The 21,597-nt window shown below is 43.8% G+C and overlaps 2 protein-coding genes across 4 annotated transcripts in view; one reads left to right on the plus strand and one right to left on the minus strand.

Annotated features, from left to right (window-relative positions):
• Nucleotides 1-10,069, minus strand: part of ano8b (anoctamin 8b) — a 40,097-nt gene extending 30,028 nt beyond the window's left edge. For both annotated transcript variants that reach the window (XM_087830762.1, XM_087830760.1), the window contains exon 1: nucleotides 9,676-10,069. In XM_087830762.1, the coding sequence (XP_087686888.1) occupies nucleotides 9,676-9,853 (178 nt within the window). In that variant the 5' untranslated portion in view covers nucleotides 9,854-10,069. The remainder of the gene's footprint in view (nucleotides 1-9,675) is intronic.
• Nucleotides 1-21,597, plus strand: part of gtpbp3 (GTP binding protein 3, mitochondrial) — a 30,839-nt gene that overhangs the window by 244 nt on the left and 8,998 nt on the right. The window contains exons 1-6 of one of the 2 annotated variants that reach the window (XM_087830763.1): nucleotides 12,270-12,660; nucleotides 12,940-13,214; nucleotides 14,460-14,546; nucleotides 15,268-15,350; nucleotides 17,446-17,565; nucleotides 21,423-21,495. In XM_087830763.1, coding sequence (XP_087686889.1) covers nucleotides 12,596-12,660; nucleotides 12,940-13,214; nucleotides 14,460-14,546; nucleotides 15,268-15,350; nucleotides 17,446-17,565; nucleotides 21,423-21,495 — 703 coding nt within the window. In that variant the 5' untranslated portion in view covers nucleotides 12,270-12,595. Of the gene's footprint in view, nucleotides 1-12,269; nucleotides 12,661-12,939; nucleotides 13,215-14,459; nucleotides 14,547-15,267; nucleotides 15,351-17,445; nucleotides 17,566-21,422; nucleotides 21,496-21,597 lie in introns of those variants that run through there. The other variant, XM_087830764.1, reaches the window with a different exon arrangement.

A 21,597-nucleotide genomic window follows, 5' to 3' on the forward strand; every position in this document is an offset into this window, starting at 1 on the left:
AATGCTCAATTACATTGGTGGGAACTAATGTGTTAGCACCGTTAGCTCGTTAACGTGTTGACGCTGTCCAGCCGATCCGCGGTAGCTCGTTAACGGAGATTTGCCGTGTTGTGGCGTTAACGTCATTTCAGATTAACGCTGACAGCACTAGTGGGAACACAACGAATATGACTGCACATTTACTCCGACATCATCCTAGTGCAAAGACAAGTGGAAGCAGACAAAAACAACAAGCACGCATGCTACAAACTTTACCCGAGTCATTTAGACAGCCGTTAGCACATGATTCTCCTTATGGGGACCTGATATGTTTAATATGCTGCTGAGAATACAGCCCAGAAGAAGCGTATAGTAGAGCTTTTATTTTGGAAAGAGACATTTCTCTGTAATAAACTCTCTTTTCCAAAGATGAGTGATTCCTCAATCAGATAGATTAAATTTTTTTTATCACTTTGTTGTTTCAGCAACATTAAATTTAAAAACTGTACTTTCGAGTTAAAATATATATCTTTATAATTTTAATAAATGACAAATTAAAAAGGCATGAACATGTTTTTCTATCAAAAAAATATCGAACCGAACTGAACCGTTAATTTTGTGTATCGTTGCACCCCTAGTAAAAGCCATGATGGTGATGATTTTACGGAGAATCAACAATACGACCTTTTATTCAGAGGTCGTGCAGAGTGTGGACGACTGAACAGCTGAGGCGCGGAGAGAAAACAGACTCATGCATTTTTAAAAAGCTTTTAGTGCATTAGTGTCCAAAGTACACGAGCTCTGTTATTGTGAAAGGGACTGACTTTACTAAGCTTAGAGTTTAGCAGTCGTTTCAGTGGGACTGCGGTCGGACTGAGCTATTTGGGAAGGTTGATTGAATTGTTGTCAGATCCTCTGAGGTCGTATTCGCAATGACTCAGAGGATCCAGCTCCTACCAGCATCCCAGGAGATCAGAAAACACTATTAATCATTTGATAATCAGATACTGTGGTGCAGTGAGAGATCCCAGTAAACACTGGGCAAACTGGGCGCTTTTATTCATGTCAGAAAGCATAAGGGGAGGATAATTAGATCATTTAGAGAAAAGGTACTACAGTCAGTCAGTCTGATGGAGCTCTGTCTGTACGATGGTACCATACTCTATTCCTGGACAGGAAAGCCGGAAAGGAGGCTCCGAGTCGGATCAATACCCCGGAGGAACCAGTGATTATTGGACATAACGACACCATTCCTCCCATGAGGATATCATTAATGACTTAGTCAGCTTTGATTTCTTCAGCTTTTTCAAAAGGAGGAAATGGAGCAAATCATCATAATTCATTTAGCCTGGCAGCGCGCAGAGAGAGAGATGTTGGGATGGTCTGTTACGCCACCGTGCACGCTACAAGGCAGGAATCAGATTTCTTCAAGAAGCTAACACAGTTTAAACAGATGTAGCTGAACTCATGGAAATGGTCGGCGTGAGGCCTAATTCGAAGTCGCAGCATCTTTGAGCCGGCGAATCCTCTTCTGTTAGAAGGAGGCCACACAGTCGCACTCAAAGACCTTAAAGCAAACATTAGGCGCTCAGCTGCTTTGCCTGAATAAACAGTGATCAGGAGAAACGTGAAAACGGGAGATCATCCTCTCTCACAGCCACATACGGGTGTTATAGCCGTGGCAATGCAGATCCTGTCCCTCAGCGCGACGAACGAGCTGGAGTAAAAGCTACCAGGAAGACAAAGGGCGCGTAGCCGCAGAGGACACGCTGAGTTTGTGTCCTTTTATATATATATATCGTGATGATGTAGACTCAAGAGTAAAGATAAGCAAGGAGAAAAAAGAAAACGGAGGAGGAAGAAACCTCTGCTCCATCACAGCTGGAACTGTGTGTTCCTGTTCAGCTGTGGACTTTCACCACATTAAAGGCGCCGGCCAAGATCTGACTCTCGTTTTTCAGATAAGGAACAAAGGACGCAAACAAAGAACGAGGAATGAAAATTACCTCGTTTCACTTGTTACACACTCTTCAACCCCATCAGGCTGTACAGACTCACGCTACACGGCCGAGCTTCATCACATCTCACAGAACATCGTTTCAAACGAGGGTGGAGGTCAGAAACCTTTAAAGACTTCAAATATGTCAACTTGTATCGCAGGAAACTCTGTAAACAAACAATAACACATAAATAAAGAATATTTCCATCCTGTTGAAGAATACAGCTGTGAGCGCATGGAGGCTTAAAAGACATATAATGGTTTCATTGCTGGTTGGAATCACCAGCCAGTTTGTTAGGTACACCTGGTCAAAGGCTCATATCATCAAATATCTAATGAGCGAGTCACGTTGCAGGAATTTGGGACATTCAGGGATGTAAACACGGCCAAGGCGGCCTGCCGAAGTCCAACCTGAGCATCACAATGGAGGAGAAAGACGAACTATCCAATGAGCAGCAGTTCTCTGCCAGGAACAAAAGTGGAGCATTTTAAGAGGACATTCAAAGAAAAGCCCAGAGCGACGCTGTAATCTGTCATCTACAGCTCTGAGCTTTGTGCTCATATCAAAGCAAAACAACATTGTTTTTTACACTCACACATGCAGCTGCTTCTCTTCAGTTTGGAACAACAAACCCTGATTCTGATCCTCATTTGCACTAAACTAGTTTACACGAAACCAAATCATATACACGCACACGGAGCCGCGTCAGACAACCAGGGTGACGAGCACCTCGAAGAAAAACCACAGGGAGTAATCACAGGGAGCTGTAACATTTCTGACTGTGGCTGCTTCAGAGGGGTGAAGGACACGAGCGTGAGGACTGATTGCACCTCGCTACCCACAAAAAAATCAAACTTAGTGGCTGAAACAAAACGAGTCACAGGAGGGTATTTACTGAGAACCGTGAGTGATAACTAGAACAAGAACCAACGTTAGTGTGCTTTAAAACGGTCTCCGTGCTAACACTGACACGGATATGTCCGGTTAGGAGCTTTAGGAGAAAGAGCATCCCTCCCTGGTGAGTCGTACACGACGCTCTGACGAACCTTTAGTCTTTGTGGACGCTGCGGAGCAGCTAATGTAGAGCAGTTTCCTACGACTGCGACAGGAAACAGCATTCTTCACCATGGTCACTGGATTTCTCCTGGCTTTGCTTAGCAACTGATGAAAAAAGCAGGGAATCAAATCCAGGCCTAGTCAGTGCAGTCACACAGGATAAAGGGCGCGCTGACCCAACTCCTCTCAGTCCTCGTATTTCTGTTTTTTCCTTTCAGGAATGAGCTACCAGCCTGCACAGGAGCGTGCTTTGATCACAGAGTGGAGCCTAAACCCGCTGATAAGGTTTCTGCATTGTGTCACTGCTTCCACACAAACAGGCGGACGGGCAACACCAGCAGCTCTGCGCGCATTAAGCTCTGGAGTGTGCATTATCGTTTCCTGCGTGCAGGAACGATAATCTTCACGGCTTTAAATGGAGGAGTGTAAACTTCCAGAGGCCACGAGTGGAGTTTTTCGAAGTCGATTGGCTAGAAGCAAAGAGGCATTACGGATGATATGATTAAGCCATTAAAAACTTGAGAATGTAGGGCAAGTGAATCACTGCTGGCAAGACAGACGGTTTATCGCAGCTCTGGGAAATTATCTGTGACTTCCTAAAACAAATCATCTAATGTTGCTGGATACACACAAACACCTACACAGCAGGAAGCCTGATAACACAAGTTTGTGTGTTCTGGAGCAGCGGTCCCCAACCCCTGGGCCTCGGACCGGTACCGGTCCGTGAGTCGTTTGGTACCGGGCCGCGAGAGTTGAGGCTCAGGTGTGAAATGTAAAGTTTTCAGGGTTTTTATCGGTTTTCAGCGTTATTTTGTTATCGTTTTTAATCTTTAACTCCTTTTCCTGGGTCTTTTCACGTGTGTTATGAATAAATCTTCTTTTTTTCGGTACCGGTACTAGTTTTATTTTGTTGTATTTATCCGCGACACCTTAAAGGCCGGTCCGTGAAAATATTGTCGGGCATAAAGCGGTCCGTGGCGCCAAAAAGGTTGGAGACCGCTGCTCTGAAGCATCTCTGCAGTTTAGAAAAAGCAACCAACAAGCAGGTAACAAGAAGGTGGGGGCGTGGCCACACTGACCAAGGGCTAAAGGGATCAAGTTCATCAGAGCAGATCGCTCTCGGTTTGTTTTAGATTTTCTTTAGTTCATGTTTCAGTTTATATTACTGGTCCCAGTATGGCCTACAGGGGGCTGGGCCAGTAAAACCACCACACATATTTAAAGGACGCCTCCAAAAGCCTGCGTTAGAAAAAAGAAACAGAAACAATGTTTTCTCAGGTCCATCATAAACTCATTCTGTCACAAAGGTCCAATAATGATGTTCCTTTCATGCAGTGCAGAATCAGAGCAAAGACGTCATCAGGCCAGTGCACTAAAGAGTTATAGCAACTTATCATTTAAGGTGCTTTTAAGTTGTTTTTCCAACTTTAGCTGTGAACGTGCGGCTATCAGGGAACGTTTTTGTGTTTCTGTGTGTGGAACAGTTTGAGTGTGGAGTTAAAACGATGTCCAAACATAAAGCACTTCAAAGTAAATGTCTCGGTTCAGTAAGTTGCTGCTTCGTTCTTATTCAGATTTTACAGTGAATGCTCCACAACTGGAGGTCATTGGCTTTAATGTGTGGAGTTATGAGTTGTTAAAACTAAATAATATGATAATAATTTGTATTTTAAGCAGTTTAATAGTCGGTGTTATTAGAAAATGTCTATTGCTGACAGATTATGGACGAGGATGGAATTAAATAAGTGTGCACTTCCTCCCAATGCTTTTGGATATGTAAACTGAGAATAGTTAGAGGGTATTTTGCTTTATCTTGTATAGTTTGTTTCCTAAATGACTTTCTGTTTATTGTTTACATCAGGGGCGTCCAACTCCAGGCCTCGAGGGCCGGTGTGCTGCAGGGTTTAGACGTGTCCTTGATCTTTACCTAAATGACCTCCTCAAAGTGTCCTGAAGTTCTCCAGAGGCCTGGTGATGAACTAATCATCTGATTCAGGTGCGTTGACCCTAAAACCTGCAGGACACCGGCCCTCGAGGCCTGGAGTTGGACGCCGCTGGTTTGCATGATCAGAATAAATTGAGAAAACAGATCTGTGAACAGTCAGCATTGATAACTCAGTTCATCTCCTTATGCCAAATTTAAGACCTGTGCTCAGCTCAGCTCCTTCAACAATCTGGGGAAGCTCCCTTTGTTGGAGCTCACAGAGATGCTTTGTAGTCTGACATTTTTCTGGCACACACAAAGATCCACTGTTCTCACAAACACACCACCGCTGTCGCCATCGACAGAAAATCATTGCAGCATTAACTGCAGTGTTTAATATCATCTGGTCGACAGCTTGACTTCACAATTTGAAGGCAAGCTGCTCGTCTGAAGAGCGGGCCGATTCATTTTATAGTCGCCAAAGCGATCGGCTGTGCGCGTGACGTGTCGGGGAAAGGCTGATAAAGCTACAGCAGCAAGGTCACCCCACACAGAGGCATTTTTCCTTGACTGCTAATGCGGCTAATGTGCAGCTCAGCGCTTACACCAGAAGGCGAGGAGAGAGGGAGGAACAGGAAATACATGTCTGCGGAGCGTGCGATGAATATCGGGGGACACAGGCGAGGAGGCAGATGCAAGAGAGACATTAAGTTCAGAGTCATTAGGCACAACATATTGCTGTCATTATATCATACTGCACGACATTCATCAGCCCTTTCATTACGAAGCCGTGGGAGGGCACAAAAGCAGCGGCTCGTCTGCTGTGAAAAGCAGCTCTTCTTTTAGGAAGTTCAGTGGGATGCTTTCCCCTCACGCTGCTGTATTTAAAGCAGCCTGTGTGACACTCAACCTGACTAAATCTGTCTGAGGCAAAGCTGAGGCATTCAACTCGCTGAAGAGGCGAGAGAGCCGGAGATACAGCGAGAGCGGCGCTCTGGCAAAGAGTGTACGGGTGACTGCTTAATGTTGTTCTCATGAGGACGAGGTCAGACAAGTTTACAGGGATAGAAATGGGCCGCTCCGATCCCCCCACTGGATCAGACTCGAGTTTCAGAAAGAAGCAGGAGTCCAAGGATGGATCGGACTATCACCTGTGAACTTATTGTCAAATGTATTTAGATTTTACATCAAAGGATCACACAGTGATCACAAAGTTACATTTTTATTGGGCTAATTTATGAAGAACATCCACATCTACAATCCACTAACTGCTGTTTTGGGTCAAAAGAAGCTTTTAACAGCACCGTGAAAAAAGTGAAGCGTTATCAGTGCAGGAATAACCTCAGCACATACGTGTCCTTAATCCTAAACCACAAATTGCATGGCCTAATTTCCATAACAAATCTTATCAACACTGGCCTCAGAGGGAACACAAACTAATTGCTGAGGCGTTAACGTTGGGTGTCTAATTAATCCTTGAGACGCGGGCTTTTGAGTTTTGAGGCTACAAAGGAGGATGGCTGCGAGGATCAAAGTCATTCCAGTCGACTGCGGCGGGAGAGATTAGCAAAATACGGTGGAGGCACGGAGGCAATTGAGCATCCGAGCCTTTCGGTTCCAGAGCACAACCAAGACCCCGGCTGCACGAAGAAGTCACCCTGCCCTTGTGCTTGGCTCGCTGACTGACACTGACACGTGCGAGGGCGTTATGTGATATCGTAGTAATCCCACTGAAGTCCCAGAGCCTCTTTTTCGTAACCCATGCAGGAGAACAGACACAGGAAGGAGTTACTGCTGCAGTAACTACTGATAACGGGTTGTTGTTTTAATTTCGTAGTTTGTGACACATGTGAGTTATTATGAGTTTCGTAAGCATGCATGTTGTTTATGCACCAAACTAAAGGAGAACATTAGGACAAAAAATGTAGCTGGTTCCCTAAAAACACAGTGGCTATTGCAGGGGTGTCCAACTCCAGGCTTGAGGGCCGGTGTCCTGCAGGGTTTAGATCTCACACTGGGTCAGCACACCTGAATCACATGATTAGTTCATTACCAGCTTCTGGAGAACTTCAAGACATGCTGAGGAGGTCATTTAGCCCTTTAAATCAGCTGTGATGGATGAAGAACACATCTAAAACCTGCAGGACACCGGCCCCCAAGGGCTGGAGTTGGACACCCCTGAGCTATTGGCCTCAAGGCTTTTCCCTTTGTGTATATAATTAACAAGTATTTAATATAAGTAAATGGGTCAGGTCACTCCAAAATCTTAGTTATTTCAACTTTTATATAAAAATAGGAGAACAAAATTGCAAATCTGCAGAAACACACATCAAACTCTGCAGCAGTGTCTCTTTTCAGAAATCCTGAACCAGTTACTGAAAAAGAAAATACACAAACCTTCACGTAGGAACGAGTTTCTCTCACCTAACAGCTGATGGAAGCTGGCAGCAAGCTCAAATTTAAGCTCAGCTTAGGGCAGCAGCATTAATGTTTACATCGTGTCACACTGCCATGAGCGCGAGCCACTCCTCACGGTTGAAAGCACCCTTGTTTCTGCACAGCGGTACGGTTCACATTCTCGAAGATAGCTGCATCACATTTAAGGGAAAGCAGACATCTCTGATGACTCCAACACTGGGAGCTCACAGCAGAAACAGTGTAGATAAACAGCAGCAGAGGAAAAACCCTGGATTTCGTGGCGAACTACCCCTTTAAGAACTGCTTCATGGAAACGTCACTGCATCATTTCTTCATCGCTGCTGTCGGTGAAACAGTCTTGATTCGCTGAACGACTGCAGGTGTAATAGTAGAGCCAGATGTGCTGAAAATCCTTTCCCACTATTTGCATCTCTACATGCGTGTTTGTGTAATGCTGGGGGAAACTATTACACAAAAGCATCTGTTTTCATGTAGATTCACACACTGTAGATGGCTTTGAAGTTTAACCATCCATTTATGATCTTATGCTTATTTAATTCAGGCTATGCGAGCTCGCTGGACAGAGGCAGATATCCACGCTCACGTCCTGAGATTCACCAGGCTGAACCCACGCTGACAGAATGTGCAAACAAAGCAGGACAAACCTGGATTCAAACCCAGCACCTCCTCACTGTGAGGCAACAGTGCTCACCACGCATGTTGATGTTTGTTTCTACACATAATATTCTCGAGCACAGATGGGAACAATAAACATCTCACAGCCTGGTTCATGTCACAGAAACCTTTGGAAGCATCGGGCTATTATGTCTGGTGTTACAGTTATTATAAAACCTCTTTAAGTTACTCTCCCTGCACTGTGGGAAGCACGGGGACTTTCTATAAACTCATTTCTTCTTTCATTAAACGTAATAAACATATCGAGTCAAACAAAACCAACATCTGAATAAAACTGGGATTCCTCTGATCTGACGATTAAAAACACAGTGTTAGACGTCTGATCAAGCATTCAGTGCTTTCTGCACAGCTCTGCATACTTGATGCTATTTAGATTTGTCCACATGTGTGTCTAGCCAGCTTTAAAGCCCTAGTTTCTTCTCTTTGCCCCGGCGCTGCCTCTAGCTAGTCGAGCCACCGTAAAGTTGAACTCATCTCCATTTCACTGGCCCTCTAACAGCCTGTAACCCATTCAAGGACCACTGGGTGCCACCCTCTCAACTGGATGACAGGTTGCTCTTCCATTCGGCAACCGCCTGCTCAGGTTACCTCGACCAAGAGTGGAAAGAAGGTCTCATCTGCTGACAGCCCACTGCTCCACTGCATCACTCTGCAGCAGCACTCAGGAGGCACAGGCTGTGTCTGCACCCCGCATGCAGGAAAACAATCCTGCCTTGGCAGCTGAGGCTCCCTGTCCCAGCTAATATTGTGGTCTGATCCAAATATAGCCTCACTTGTAAATCTTGCAAAGAGACAACTAAGATATGGGCTGTTCAAATCCACTGTCACAGGCACGGAGTATTAACATGAAGCAGGCTGGTTCTGATTATCCTTTGTAAAGAAGAAGGAGGGAAAAGTCGATTTTATGATGTACTTTTTTCTTGCAGCCTCCAATACAAGAACAGCACCGGAGACCAAAATACAATGAAATGTGAGGAGGTGTGAACCGAGAAAAGGCAAACACTGCGAGCTCAAAGCAGATTAAACATGCACCTGTCCTCGAGTCTGTCCAATAGCATGGAAGCTGACACTGAGGTGCACGACGCTGTGTGCAGTAGTGCAGTCCACCTGCAATAGTTCGGAAATCCCGAGGAAAGTGATCGCGAAGCTAAACAACCTTAAACCAGAGGAGATGACCGACAAGAGAGAACCTCCTTCAATAAAAATAGGCTAACTATCAGCCAATCAAGGCCCGTGAGCTGCATGTGAGGATAGTACGGACAACAACAGCTGCCCACAGGGAACAAATGGGCTCCTATCAGGAGGCAGGCTAATGGGCTAAACAGACAATAACCGACCAGAAGGTCATAACTCGGATGTGCCAAAGTGGCCATTTTTCCTGAACACCTATTATCACAGCAGTGAATTTTGGAAACAGCACGAAATGCCAGTCAGAGCCATCGTTTAGAGGCCCGCTGCCTGACCAGGTGTTGATTTTGGGACGCCCTCGTGGAGACAAAAGAACCGTGCCACCGCGAGGTGCGCGACGGCAGTGCGCCTCTTGTCTCGTTTTCCAACAGCGTCGCGTTCACCTGTCCTTCCCCTCCGCCTCCTCTCACTCACCCAGCACGCCGGAGGAGGTCTGTGGCGGAGCCGAGCCTGGATCCGGCCTCTCTGCGTCTCCTTGCGGCGCTCGGTGTCGGTGCCGGGAACTCTCGGGGCCGTCCCCGGAGGTGGTCGCGCCACCGGCGGCCGCCCCGGCTGCAGCAGCGCCCGCCGCTGCCGTCCCCGTGTCGGGCATGCTCTCTATCAGCGAGGAGCGACTGAGGATGAGGGTATTCTCCGGGAAATCGTGCAGCGGTGTCGCATCTCAAGAGGAAGGCAAAGCATGGGTGTAGCGTGGGGGTCAGAGTGGGGGTTAAATGAGAATGAAAGTGAAGTGAAGGTTGTCGGCGTTGGCGCAGCGGCGGATCATCCTGGTGGTACTCTGGAGCAGGATGCGCGGTTAGATGGAGAGCGCTCCTCCAACCACTACAGGAGGAGGGACAAAGAGAGGGAGGGAGGGGTGGATGGAGGGGGCTGTGTGACACACATGCACCTTCACGGTCGTTGACTGATTGTTGTCTCAGATTACATTACCAAAACTGTTAAATGTAACAAACCCGCACCACGCACACTGTAGGAATTAAAAAATCTGTCTGTTAGGATCATTTTATGCATGCATGTAGTAGCGGTTCCTCCATCTCTGAGAGAAATGGATCTTTATCACCTCGCAGGCTGCAGATCGAGTCCAAAAATAGAATCCAAATGGCTACATTAAAGGAAAACTCATTCAAAATGCATGATTTTTACAGTGATGACATTACTTTACAGGCAAGATGCCCAATCAGATGATCTTGTGCTTTTAATGTGAACGCCTGTGATAATCCTTTCATAGACTATCACTCTTCTTTGACTATGACAGGAAAACTGAAGAAGCTGTGCAAAAAATATCTTCATGGATTAAATTTTTAGTGACACTTGGGTGTGGCTACCGGTAATATCGCTTCCCAGTCAAACACTCTACAGTAAACACAGCATGGAGCTGTGTAATGTTTGCTTTGCTGCTTAATAAGCATGGTCATTCCATCACTGTATCGCTAAGGCCAGTTCACATGGTCACACTGTCTTGAAAAGAGAGCAAAGAGCAGTCCTCCACCCTAAAGAGACACACAGCCCTCAAAATAAATGTTGTTACAGCAGAGCGAGTCAGATGATCCTCTGCAGGTAAAATATGTGCTTTGTCTTAAATTACTATGTCTGCCCCTTTTCTACCTGTGGGGGAGTTGCTAAAGCATATGTTAGGAGTGCTTGTGTGTGCAAGGAAGGTGAACACAGCTATCGTTGTAGACGAAGATCATTTCATAACCTGGAATCATAATCGGGGCTGAGAGGTAACTGTCTCTGTTTGGACTGTATTCGGCAGCTGTGAGGTGGCAGCTGTCATGCTCTGTGCACACACTGAGCTGTCTATAAATTATTTAGATCCCAGGTTAAAGATTGCTCCCAGGCCTTGGGCCATGCCTCTTCACTGTGTACACAATCTATCATCTTGGTCGTCCCTCCTGGAGGCCGTGGTTCACTGTGCGGCTACAGAGGCAGGCTGGCAGCCCGCCCCCTCGTATGGCTCAGAAGCATCTCATCTGTGAGCACAAATTCTGCTTACTCACCACTCTCTGGGATGACAGCTGCAAGACGCTGCAGTGGGGCACACACACACTGATGCACACAGTCTCTGTTTATATTCTGTTACATGCACGCATTTATGTAGACTATGAAGAACCACAGATCAAAGCACTGTTAGTTTTAATAGACAGAACACAATCTAAACAAATACTGTAAAACTTATCATTTGAAATAAATTAAAAATAGTAGTGCTGTTTGCACTGCTGTTGATTCTCACACACTAAGGAATACCTTCCACCTTGTGCTGAAAAAAGCAAAACTTGACTGCTGATTTGTTTCCTGATTAACATGTGGATTCTGCATAATGTGCCAGAGGTGTTTCCCCCAGTCTTTGATGATTTGGTAAGTAAATTGGCAGTAAAACAAACTGTGGTCTGTCCTGAACTGAATTTTACATCCTCCTTTTTTTCCATATACTAACCACAAAACAAAGGTGACAGACATGTTGGCACGTACATCGCACAAACAGTAGATCCTTTGACAGCAGGTGCATCGCTGAGTTAATCATTTGAGTTCATGTAAACATAAGTTTAAAAAAACAGTAGTGATAAAAAGTGAAATGTTTATAGCAGCAATAAGAACGATATTAACTACATACACAAAAGGCAAAACAGTGGAATTTGCAGCAATGATCGATGTACAACAATGACAGTGTTAATGAACCTTTTTGTGGCCTAAATCACATAAAATTCCTTCATATTAGAGGAAGATTTGTAAATATCACAACATAATTTCAAGTTAAACAAGGAGTTATTTTAATGCTTTATTTCATGCAACGCTACTTTTGTGGGGGGACAAAAGATTACTGTCAAACAGATTACTTCCACAAAATAACCAACATTTTATATTTTAATGTTTAAATGGATGTATTTGTTTAACGTGATATAAAACAACAAAAAAGGCTGAAAATCGGACCTTTGATCCCGGAACCGATCATATTTGAAAGAGTCACACGGACCGAATTTCCAGCGTACGATGGGCGTGTCTTAAACTAGATTGACAAGCGTCGAACAAACGGGAGTGCTTAATCTGCTGTCGTTGTGAGAAACGCTAACCAATCGAAATCAAGGGTGGGAGGAGCTACTTAAATGTGAGTGAAAGATGGGAAGGAAAAGTCACGAGTGGGATGAGTGTGTAAATCATACTTTAATATAACATAAAATAAGACGCAAAAGAGTGAATGTCCGGTTTTGGCAGCTAACATTAGCTTCACAGACACTCCGACGTTAACTGAAAAGAAGTAAAGTGGAAATAATGTGTTGGGTGTCGGTCTGTAGGAGAAGCGGCAAATAAATGAAACGTTTGGTGTCTCATAATCATGCTGCCGCTGCGGCCCGTGTGTGGTGGGATATGGAGAGCTGCTGTGCACACAGTCAGGATGAGGTTTGTTCTGTTTCCCGGCCTCTATGTCAAATTCATGTCTTTATTTTTATGGCTGCATTCACAGAAGCAAAATAGTGATAAATATAGTTAGATTTGGGCACTTTTCATTATTTACCCACTCAAGTTTAATGCTTACACTGACTTAACTTGCAGTGTTGTTTATTTAAGTGCTCATTTATAACTTTGATTTTGAGTTTAAATAATATGATAGAGGTATAATAACTGAAAACAAGATGTAGAATATGTTATAGTATGAATCAGTCATTTTCTTATCTCCAGCCGTGGAGCTCCACCCCACAGGCTCCTCTCCTCTACCTGTGATGGAGCCCCAGCTGCACTGGCTGATGCTGACACCATCTTTGCGCTGTCGTCCGGGCACGGCAGGTGCGGGGTGGCAGTGGTACGTGTCAGCGGTCCCGCCTCAGCTACAGCCCTGAGGTGTATGGCTGGGTTCACGCAGCGTCTGCCCCCTCCACGCACCGCCCTGTTACGCAGCATCACAGACCCCCGCTCCACAGAAGTGCTGGACCGTGGGCTCGTCCTGTGGTTTCCAGGTCAGTTCCACTGGACCGTTCTTACATTTTGTTCTTCTCTGTTTTTGTCTGAGAATATGAGGATGTGGATATGTTTTTGTTTAGAAGCACATAAGTTACATCCATGTCCAAAGCTTTATCAGCATGTCCCAGATATGTAGACAGACTCGTACTTAATTATGATAAAAAGGAAGTATTCCCTCAGCCAGTGTTATTGTTTTACATATCAGCACACAATATAAAAATGATGTAGTGTTTGCCAGGCAATTAAAGTAGGTAAATACAACCTGAGATGAATAATGCCTTATGATCTATTACACAGTGTCATTATTCCTCAGGCAGGGACCACACCTTAGTTCTGATTAAACAGTGCTTATTGAAACAGGATGATGGATGGAGTGAGCAAAGATCTTGATTAATGCTGCGGTTTGGGAACGGCCTCAAAGAGGATCAGCGGTTTCTTCTAAGTCCTGGGTACCAACAAGAGGAGAGGGTGGGTGGGGTTGGGATGCTAAGCCAAAATACAGAAGCAGTGTGTGAAAAACTAACTACACTCCATGATTCAGGGACTAGTAGAACCCCATTTAGCAGCAATAGCTTGAAGTATTGTTGTGGAGGATTATAGGCTCACTCTTCTTTTCAAATGTGCTTCAGTTCACTGATGTTTGTGGCTATTTATTAAGCCACAAGGCTGTAAAACAAGCCCAAACCTTCATCACTCCATCACTGTGCTGAAGTATTTGTGCTAAGATGCTGTTTCTCCACTTTGGTCTCATCTGCCTTAAGAACATTGTTGCAGAAGGTTTGTGTTTGGCAGATGCAGCCATGCAAACCAAACATGCTGAGTCTGAGACGTAGTTCTTTGTTTAGTTTTTTTCCCCCATTTCTCTGAACACGACCTGAGCTTGGAGTGACTTTGGTGGAAGGTCTACGCCTGAGAAGTGGAGCATCTGCCTCAAATGTTTTCCACTCGTGAAACAAGGTTTTTCACTGCATTGTTTGGAAATAGCGTGTAGAGGCTAAATGGTGGATATAGAGCGGTGGCTGCTTTAACGGTGGGTCACATTCTCTAAACAACATGACAGTTTGGTAAAACCGCGTCATTTCTCACTAACCCACAACCATAGCTGCTGTGTTTGATCTAAAACCAGTAATAAATCTTTCCAGCATCTCACGTCCTGCCTGTTATTCACTTCAGTTCAATTTACATATTTAAATAACTAAAGGACGCACAGAGTGTTGTTATTCCTTTGTTTGTTTCATCAGCTCCTCGTAGTTTCTCCGGAGAAGATAGCGTGGAGTTCCATATCCACGGAGGTCCCGCTGTCATTACTGCTGTCTTACAGGCTCTTGGTAAGATGTGATTCTCAGTATAATGTTTTAAAAAACTTGATATAATTCAATGTGACAAGCAAACATATCCAGACTTGAGATGCAGCCGTCCCTTTGAAGAGCGTTTTGAAGTTTGAGTCTTTGTAGCTTCCTGAGCTCTAAGCCTCCGTAAGTACGATATCTGTTGGAGTCAGGCGGCCATCCATCACTGCGACTTAAAACAGAGAACTGACGCATGCATCGCCGCGTCTGAGATACTTTTAATATGCGCTGTGGCAAGCGTGACAGTCCTCCTGTGCTTGATGTTTTTACTGCAGTTCTCCTGTTGACCTCCCAGGGGGCAGCATTGTATAAAGCAGAGAGTTTATGTGCTGTAAGGTTTTTTTTTTCTAAGCAGGGAGGAATATTTAATATTACATTATCTTTGTTTTCAAGGTTTGTTCAGATAAAATTGTTGCCTTCATTTGGAAACCAAAAGCACCAAGCGTGTCGGTGAGATCAGTCGGGTAAAATGTCTCTAATCAGGAGACGGTGACCCACGTTTGGTTTTGCACTCACTATTGTCTCTCCTGATGAGATTTGCAAAGTGTCTGAGAAAACAATGAACCTACTTAACCTGTAGTTGTGCCTGTTTTTGCTCTCTGCGTGAGTCATTGACCTTGTGTTTTGTCCTCAGTGTGTGCATTGTGTGCACACACGTCTCATACATTTCTTCATATTTGTGTTTACGTGTGTTTTTCAGGAAGCGTGCCTGGCTTGAGGCCGGCCGAAGCGGGGGAGTTCACGCGGAGAGCTTTTCAAGCAGGGAAACTCGGTTTAACGGAGGCGAGTGGAGAGGAATGTGTAAAACACATTGTTGTGCATCTAGAGTTATTATAGCGTCCCGTTCGGGGATTTCAAATGCATGAAATGTAAACAGGGACAACTTTTGCATATTTTGCCCTTTGGCAATTTAATTTCATTGAGTTGTCTGATATTTCCGCATTAATGCAACAACTCTGAAGATGTTTTTTTTAATATACAGCCTGAAGCATTAATAAAAGTCTGTTTGGATTTTCTGTGAAGCGTAAAAAACAATATATTAACCTCACACAGGACGTTGGATATGAATAACACGTACGGACAATTTAATAAAGTTTTTAATGGACTGTTTTGAGAGGAAAAGTAAAATAGCAGATGAGCCAAACGCTCGCAGGACTTTCAGATAAGATGAGTTTTATTGGTGCTGAAAGGAATTTGGCATCGGTGTCTAAGCTGTGGCAGCGACATCCCTCTCTAAACAGCAGCAGGATGCACTTTCCTGTAGATAACACCTAATGGACATAATAAGGGAAAAACACTTGATGAAACTGCCCGCACCACTTCTGAAAACTGTTGTCAGTGAACACAATTCATTTTAAAATTGGTGTTGAAAAAGATGATGGGACACGTTAAAGTTTGCAGATGTGTTTTCTGGAAATCGTGGGCGCCAAAATGGGTTCTGCACGTATCCCAGCAGCCAGACGTGCTGAACAGGCCTGAAGACCCACATCTGCGTATTCAATGGGCTGTATTACATATATTTATATACGCCTCAGCCATAAAGGGCTGAGTGGGGGGTGGGGGGGGGGGGGGGGAGAGGTCAGACGAGTTAGAATCCCAGTGTTTTTGACCAAAAGGTCAAAGGTCAGAGGGCAAGTTTCCTGAAAATCCAGTGACTGCATAACTTGAAAACAGGTCAATGTAGGATTGTGAAACTGCTGCTGGCACAGGGATGTCTGCTGGGAGGCTGAGGGGAAGCTCTGGGTGTTCCCAGTATTTTATACCCTAAAACTCAGTGCGTCTGCTCATTTCCTCTTATACTCACTGTGTGTTATCATGTATACTAGGGCTAGTAGGAATAGGAGGAGTATATTCTCGAGCATCTCACACTTCTGATAATCAGCTGTCTGCTTGACATGTATTCAGCTGTGTAAAAACTATAACTTTAATCTCAGCCAAACAGATTTACTCAGGAACAAATAAAATACTAAAAAAAGCCAAACAATAACATTTTTAAGTCATCTAAGTGACTTATATATAATGTTTAACCTGAGTAGCGAAAGACGGCGGTGGGTTTGAAAACGGTTAGCCGGGAGTCCGGTGTTCTCACGGCTCTAGTGAGCCTAGCCCCCGGCTAACTATCGAGCTAGTGGCTAACAGACGTCTCCGAAAACGTCGGAGCGCTTTTGAAAATATGTGGTGTCTTGATAAACTGAGCAGATATTTGAGGTTTACACAGCTACATTCTCACCTGAAAATATGTTAAACGTTTATTTTGTGACCCAGAAAGAATAATAAGAGTAATATTAAAACTAATTAGCTGCTGCCATTGTTGACAACTGAGCTGGGCTGCGCTATGAATTCTGGGACACGGCTTCTTCTTCTTCTTCGGGGTTTAACGGCAGCTGGCATCCTTGTACATGCAGTGCTGCCATCTTCTGTTTCAGTCCGTTATTACACTCTTAAATCCTACTACTTATCTTCGACTATTAAATTAGCCGTCGACGATTTTGATAGTCGACTAATCGTGGCAGCTCTAATGTATACTCACCGTGTGTTATCATGTATGCTTACTGTGTGTTATCATGTGTGTTATCATGATAAACACACACAGCAAACATTTCCACGTCTCTGCTTCTTTTTCGTGAAAGATGTCGGCTTCATCAAATCCAAACAATTATTAGTTATGTTAAAAAATAATAACAATGACATTTCTAACTTTTAACATTTGATATGTTGTGTTTAAATACTCTTTCAATGATTTGGAAATTATTGAATTTTTCACTTTATTTTAAACTTTTTGGGAGAAACGTTTATTATCACAGGAGACAGAAAGGATGTGTACATAATAAAGATTCCAGTATAGGGATATACGTAACATATGGTGTGTGATTCATAGGTGGAGGGGCTTGGGGATCTGATCCACGCAGAGACGGAGGCCCAGAGGAGGCAGGCTCTTAGACAGATGTCAGGCGAACTGGGACGCCTGTATCAGGACTGGAGCGACAGACTGAAACGGGTACGTCGTCTGGCAGAAAAGCAGCTGGTTTGAAGAAGTATTTGCCCATTTTCATGATGTTTTAGTTTTTATTTTTGTCACGCATACATATTTAATTCATTTACACCTGCTGGACCTGCTGAATCGAGAGTCTCTCAGCTGCGGGGAACAAACCAGGAGTGACCGGCCGACCAAAATTACTCACATCGACGACTCATCCAGGAGGAAGAACATCTAGAGAGCTGCAGGGCTCATGTGGGGAAATGAATTGAGGACATATCCTGATGAGTCAAAAGCTGGACTTTTTGGAGTATTTGAGACCATCCACGTCAGCAGATGGCCCCGCCCCTCCCTGAGCCTGGTTCTGCTGGAGGTTTCTTCCTGTTAAAAGGGAGTTTTTCCTTCCCACTGTCACCAGAGTGCTTGCTCTGATGTTGTTGGGTTTTCCTCTGCATGTATTATTGTAGGGTCTACCTTACAATATAAAGCACGTTGAGGGGACTGTATAAATAAAGCTGAATTGCATTGAATTGAAAAACTGACGCAGCGATTCAGTCAAACCTGGTGGTGGTCGTGTGATGGTCTGCAGCTGAAACCATGAATTCTGCCGTCTACAAGAAAGTCCTAAACTTGCTCCGGTCTTCAGCTGGACTGGATGCAGCAGCTTTGGTCTCTCCTCCTCGCGTCTCTGCACAAACAGAAAGCATCTGTTTTAACTCATTCCGAGTTAGCTTGGCACCTGAAACGAGGGGAATTTCTGGAGTTTTCCCAGAAGAAACTCAGGAAAGAACCTGTCCGGACTGTGCTGTAGGTCGGGATTCACTTGCTTCGTACCAACACAATGCATTTTTGTACCTCCAAGACTGCAGTGTTGATGCAGCAACCTATGGGAGTCTGAGGCTTCCTGTTTTCAAGTTGCTGCAGTCCGTGCGCTTCTGTTCAATGCTTGGATTCAAAGTGATAGACTTTCCAGGGCACATGTACACAAAGTAGTTTCAAAATATTAAAGTCAGTTTAGATTTAAAGAAAATCATATGAATCCAATCAACCAGCGTAACAGTTAAACAGGTTTTCTAAAGTTTTAATAACTTTTTAAATGATTGAACATTTCTCACAGATACGGATTAAATGCTCAGACGGGAGAGTCAGCAGCGGTCGAGTGAGTAACTCAGCGTTTCCTCGGATCAGTGATGTGATTCGCTTTCCAGAGAAAAATAAAAAACTGTAATTTTTAGCCTTCGTGGCCTCAGACCTGTGTTAACATTTTTATTTCCTGAGGAAAAGTGTGATATTAGTAAGCAGACAAATCTGTTTCTGACAACTGTCGTTTTAGAAAAGTGGTTAAAACCTGCTGCAGTGTTTACTGAACGTCTGAACGATGAACTATCTGAAGCATGGCTACCCATATGGAAAAGATATATATAAATCTTATAAAGTTTGTATCTGTCTTGTATGAAACTTGTATGAAAAGCACACAAGACTGAAAACAGATATAAGATCCCTTGAAAAATTATATAATGAAACTTGTATGTTTTGTATACTTACTAAAAAAATATATGAAAGTAATGAGAAAGTGGCCACTTTCATGAGTAAATCATGTAAGTTTTTACTATTTCTTTTCCATATGGCTAACGTTTATCTGACAGTGACCACAGTCGAATAAAAGCATGATCCAGTACGTGCAGCAGTATTGTTCTTCTTATCTGTGTGAAGTATCCTGTGTGCGTCATAAATCAGTAGGTGTCACTCAGGGAGAAATGAACGCAAATTTAAATCTTAGGTTAGAGACCGCTCACTGTAGCTCGGTGCCTTATTATTTCTAAAGATTTAAAAAGCAACGTTGTTCATTTGTGGTTGCGTTGATGCATGCAGTCCAGAATGATAAAGAAGTCATTGTGAGTCGAGCCCAAAGTTAAAGGATGCTGATGTGTTGCTGTGCGTTTGTGTAATCCTGACCTGATCGTGGTTTTTGTTGCCGTTTTGCGGAGGCAGTTCACAGCAGAAGGTCGCTGACTGCGGATGAACACTTGAACTCGCTGGATGTGGGCCAAGCCCTTTTGTACTCTGACCTGTTTTGAAAAGCATAAAACGTTGGTCTCTCAATACTTTGGCACCAGACCTGACCAACCGCTCCAGGTGTTCCCCCTGAGAAAACCTAATCTGCTTGTTGGCAGCTGCTTAGCACGGTTCCTAGAAGCTTTTAAAACACGGCTTTATTTTGGACCCGCATTTCTGAGAAGATTGCTAATAAAAAAGTATCCTATATGTTCATGTTCACTAAACAATGCTGCTTTTTTAACCATAGGTTTCCCACATTTATAAATTGATTCAACTATGGGAATCTGATGCTTCCTGTTTTTCTGGAGCTATACCGCTATTGTGTTTATGTTCCACAGTGTCAGTCAAGATACTGATCTTGGTGGAAATGCTGAAGCTTTTCTCTATACAGAGCTATTCCTGAGCTTACATCTGGCAGTGAAGCAAACCTACAGAAAGACTCAACAGAAGGGATTTATGTTCATATCTGCAGATAAGTGACGTAAATAACTGGACGGCTCAAAAGGCGAAAGCCTCTTCTTGCTCTTACCTTGAAACTGAACTTAGAGTAAAAACATTAAGTGATATCAGTGACTTACAGACTTGTTTCTGCTCTTTCTTTGGCTGAATTACATCACTGCATCACTGCAGGCACAGCGACATGCTCTCTGTCGTGTATTTTTCTGGCCTGGTGTCACATTTCATGTAGGGCTGCCACGATTAGTCGACTATCAAAATCGTCGACGACTAATTTAATAGTCGACGCGTCGTTTGAAGCTTTGTAAGATCACAAAAGATGCAGGAATAAGTAGTAGGATTTAAGAGTGTAATAACGGACTGAAACAGAAGATGGCAGCACTGCATGTACAAGGATGCCAGCTGCTGTTAAACCCCGAAGAAGAAGAAGCTGTGTCCCAGAATTCATAGCGCAGCCCAGCGCAGTTTCCAACAATGGCGGCAGCTAGTTAGTTTTAATATTACTCTTATTATTCTTTCTGGGTCACAAAATAAACGTTTAATATATTTTCAGGCGAGAATGTAGCTGTGTAAACCTCAAATATCTGCTCAGTTTATCAAGACACCACATATTTTCAAAAGCGCTCCGACGTTTTCGGAGACGTCTGTTAGCCACTAGCTCGATAGCTAGCCGGGGGCTAGGCTAACTAGAGCCATGAGAACACCGGACTCCGGCAAATCGTTTTCAAACCCACCGCCGTCTTTCGCTACTCAGGTTAAACATGATATATAAGTCACTTAGATAACTTAAAAATGTTATTGTTTGGCTTTTTTTTAGTATTTTATTTGTTCCTGAGTAAATCGGTTTGGCTGAGATTAAATTTTTTACACAGCTGAATAAACGTCAAGCAGACAGCTGATTATCAGAAGTGTGAGATGCTCGAGAATTTACTCCGGTGTCCTGTTATATTTTAGATAGCAAGGAGTTTATTAAACTTCACCGAAACAATCTGCAAATTTCATTAAAATTTAATAAACTATCATCTTGTCTTTATTTTTAGTTAGCACATACCTTAAACACTTCAAGCTGTAAGCTAATGATAGTTATATAAGAGCAGATGCTGCTGGTGCAATAAGCTGTAGGTTTTACATCCAATGGATGATGATCTGATTAGTCGACTAATCGCAAAAATAATCTGTGACTAGTCGACTATCAAAATAATCGTTTGTGGCAGCCCTAATTTCATGTAAATAAGCTTTGCAGTAAAAATAGAAAAAGTGGCTTCATTTTTTTAAGACTCCTCCAAAAATGTTATGCTTAAGTCATTGAAAGAGCTGAGGTTTAGCTCCCTGATTTCACCCCTCCCCTCCCTGTGTCTTCACAGTGTTTGGCCCACGTCGAGGCCTTCATAGACTTCAGCGAGGATGAGCTCATTGAGGACGGGGTCTTGAACCAAGGTACCTGTGCACTTTGACCTTTGCAAAACAGCAACAGGGCAGTCATCCTTTGGGGTTTAAAGGGGTTAAAGGGAGAGAGGAGTCCGACTCTTCCTGTTATGA

This window comes from Neolamprologus brichardi, chromosome 17 (genome assembly GCF_056152115.1).
Source record: "Neolamprologus brichardi isolate AB-2024 chromosome 17, ASM5615211v1, whole genome shotgun sequence".
NCBI classification, from domain to species: domain Eukaryota; kingdom Metazoa; phylum Chordata; class Actinopteri; order Cichliformes; family Cichlidae; genus Neolamprologus; species Neolamprologus brichardi.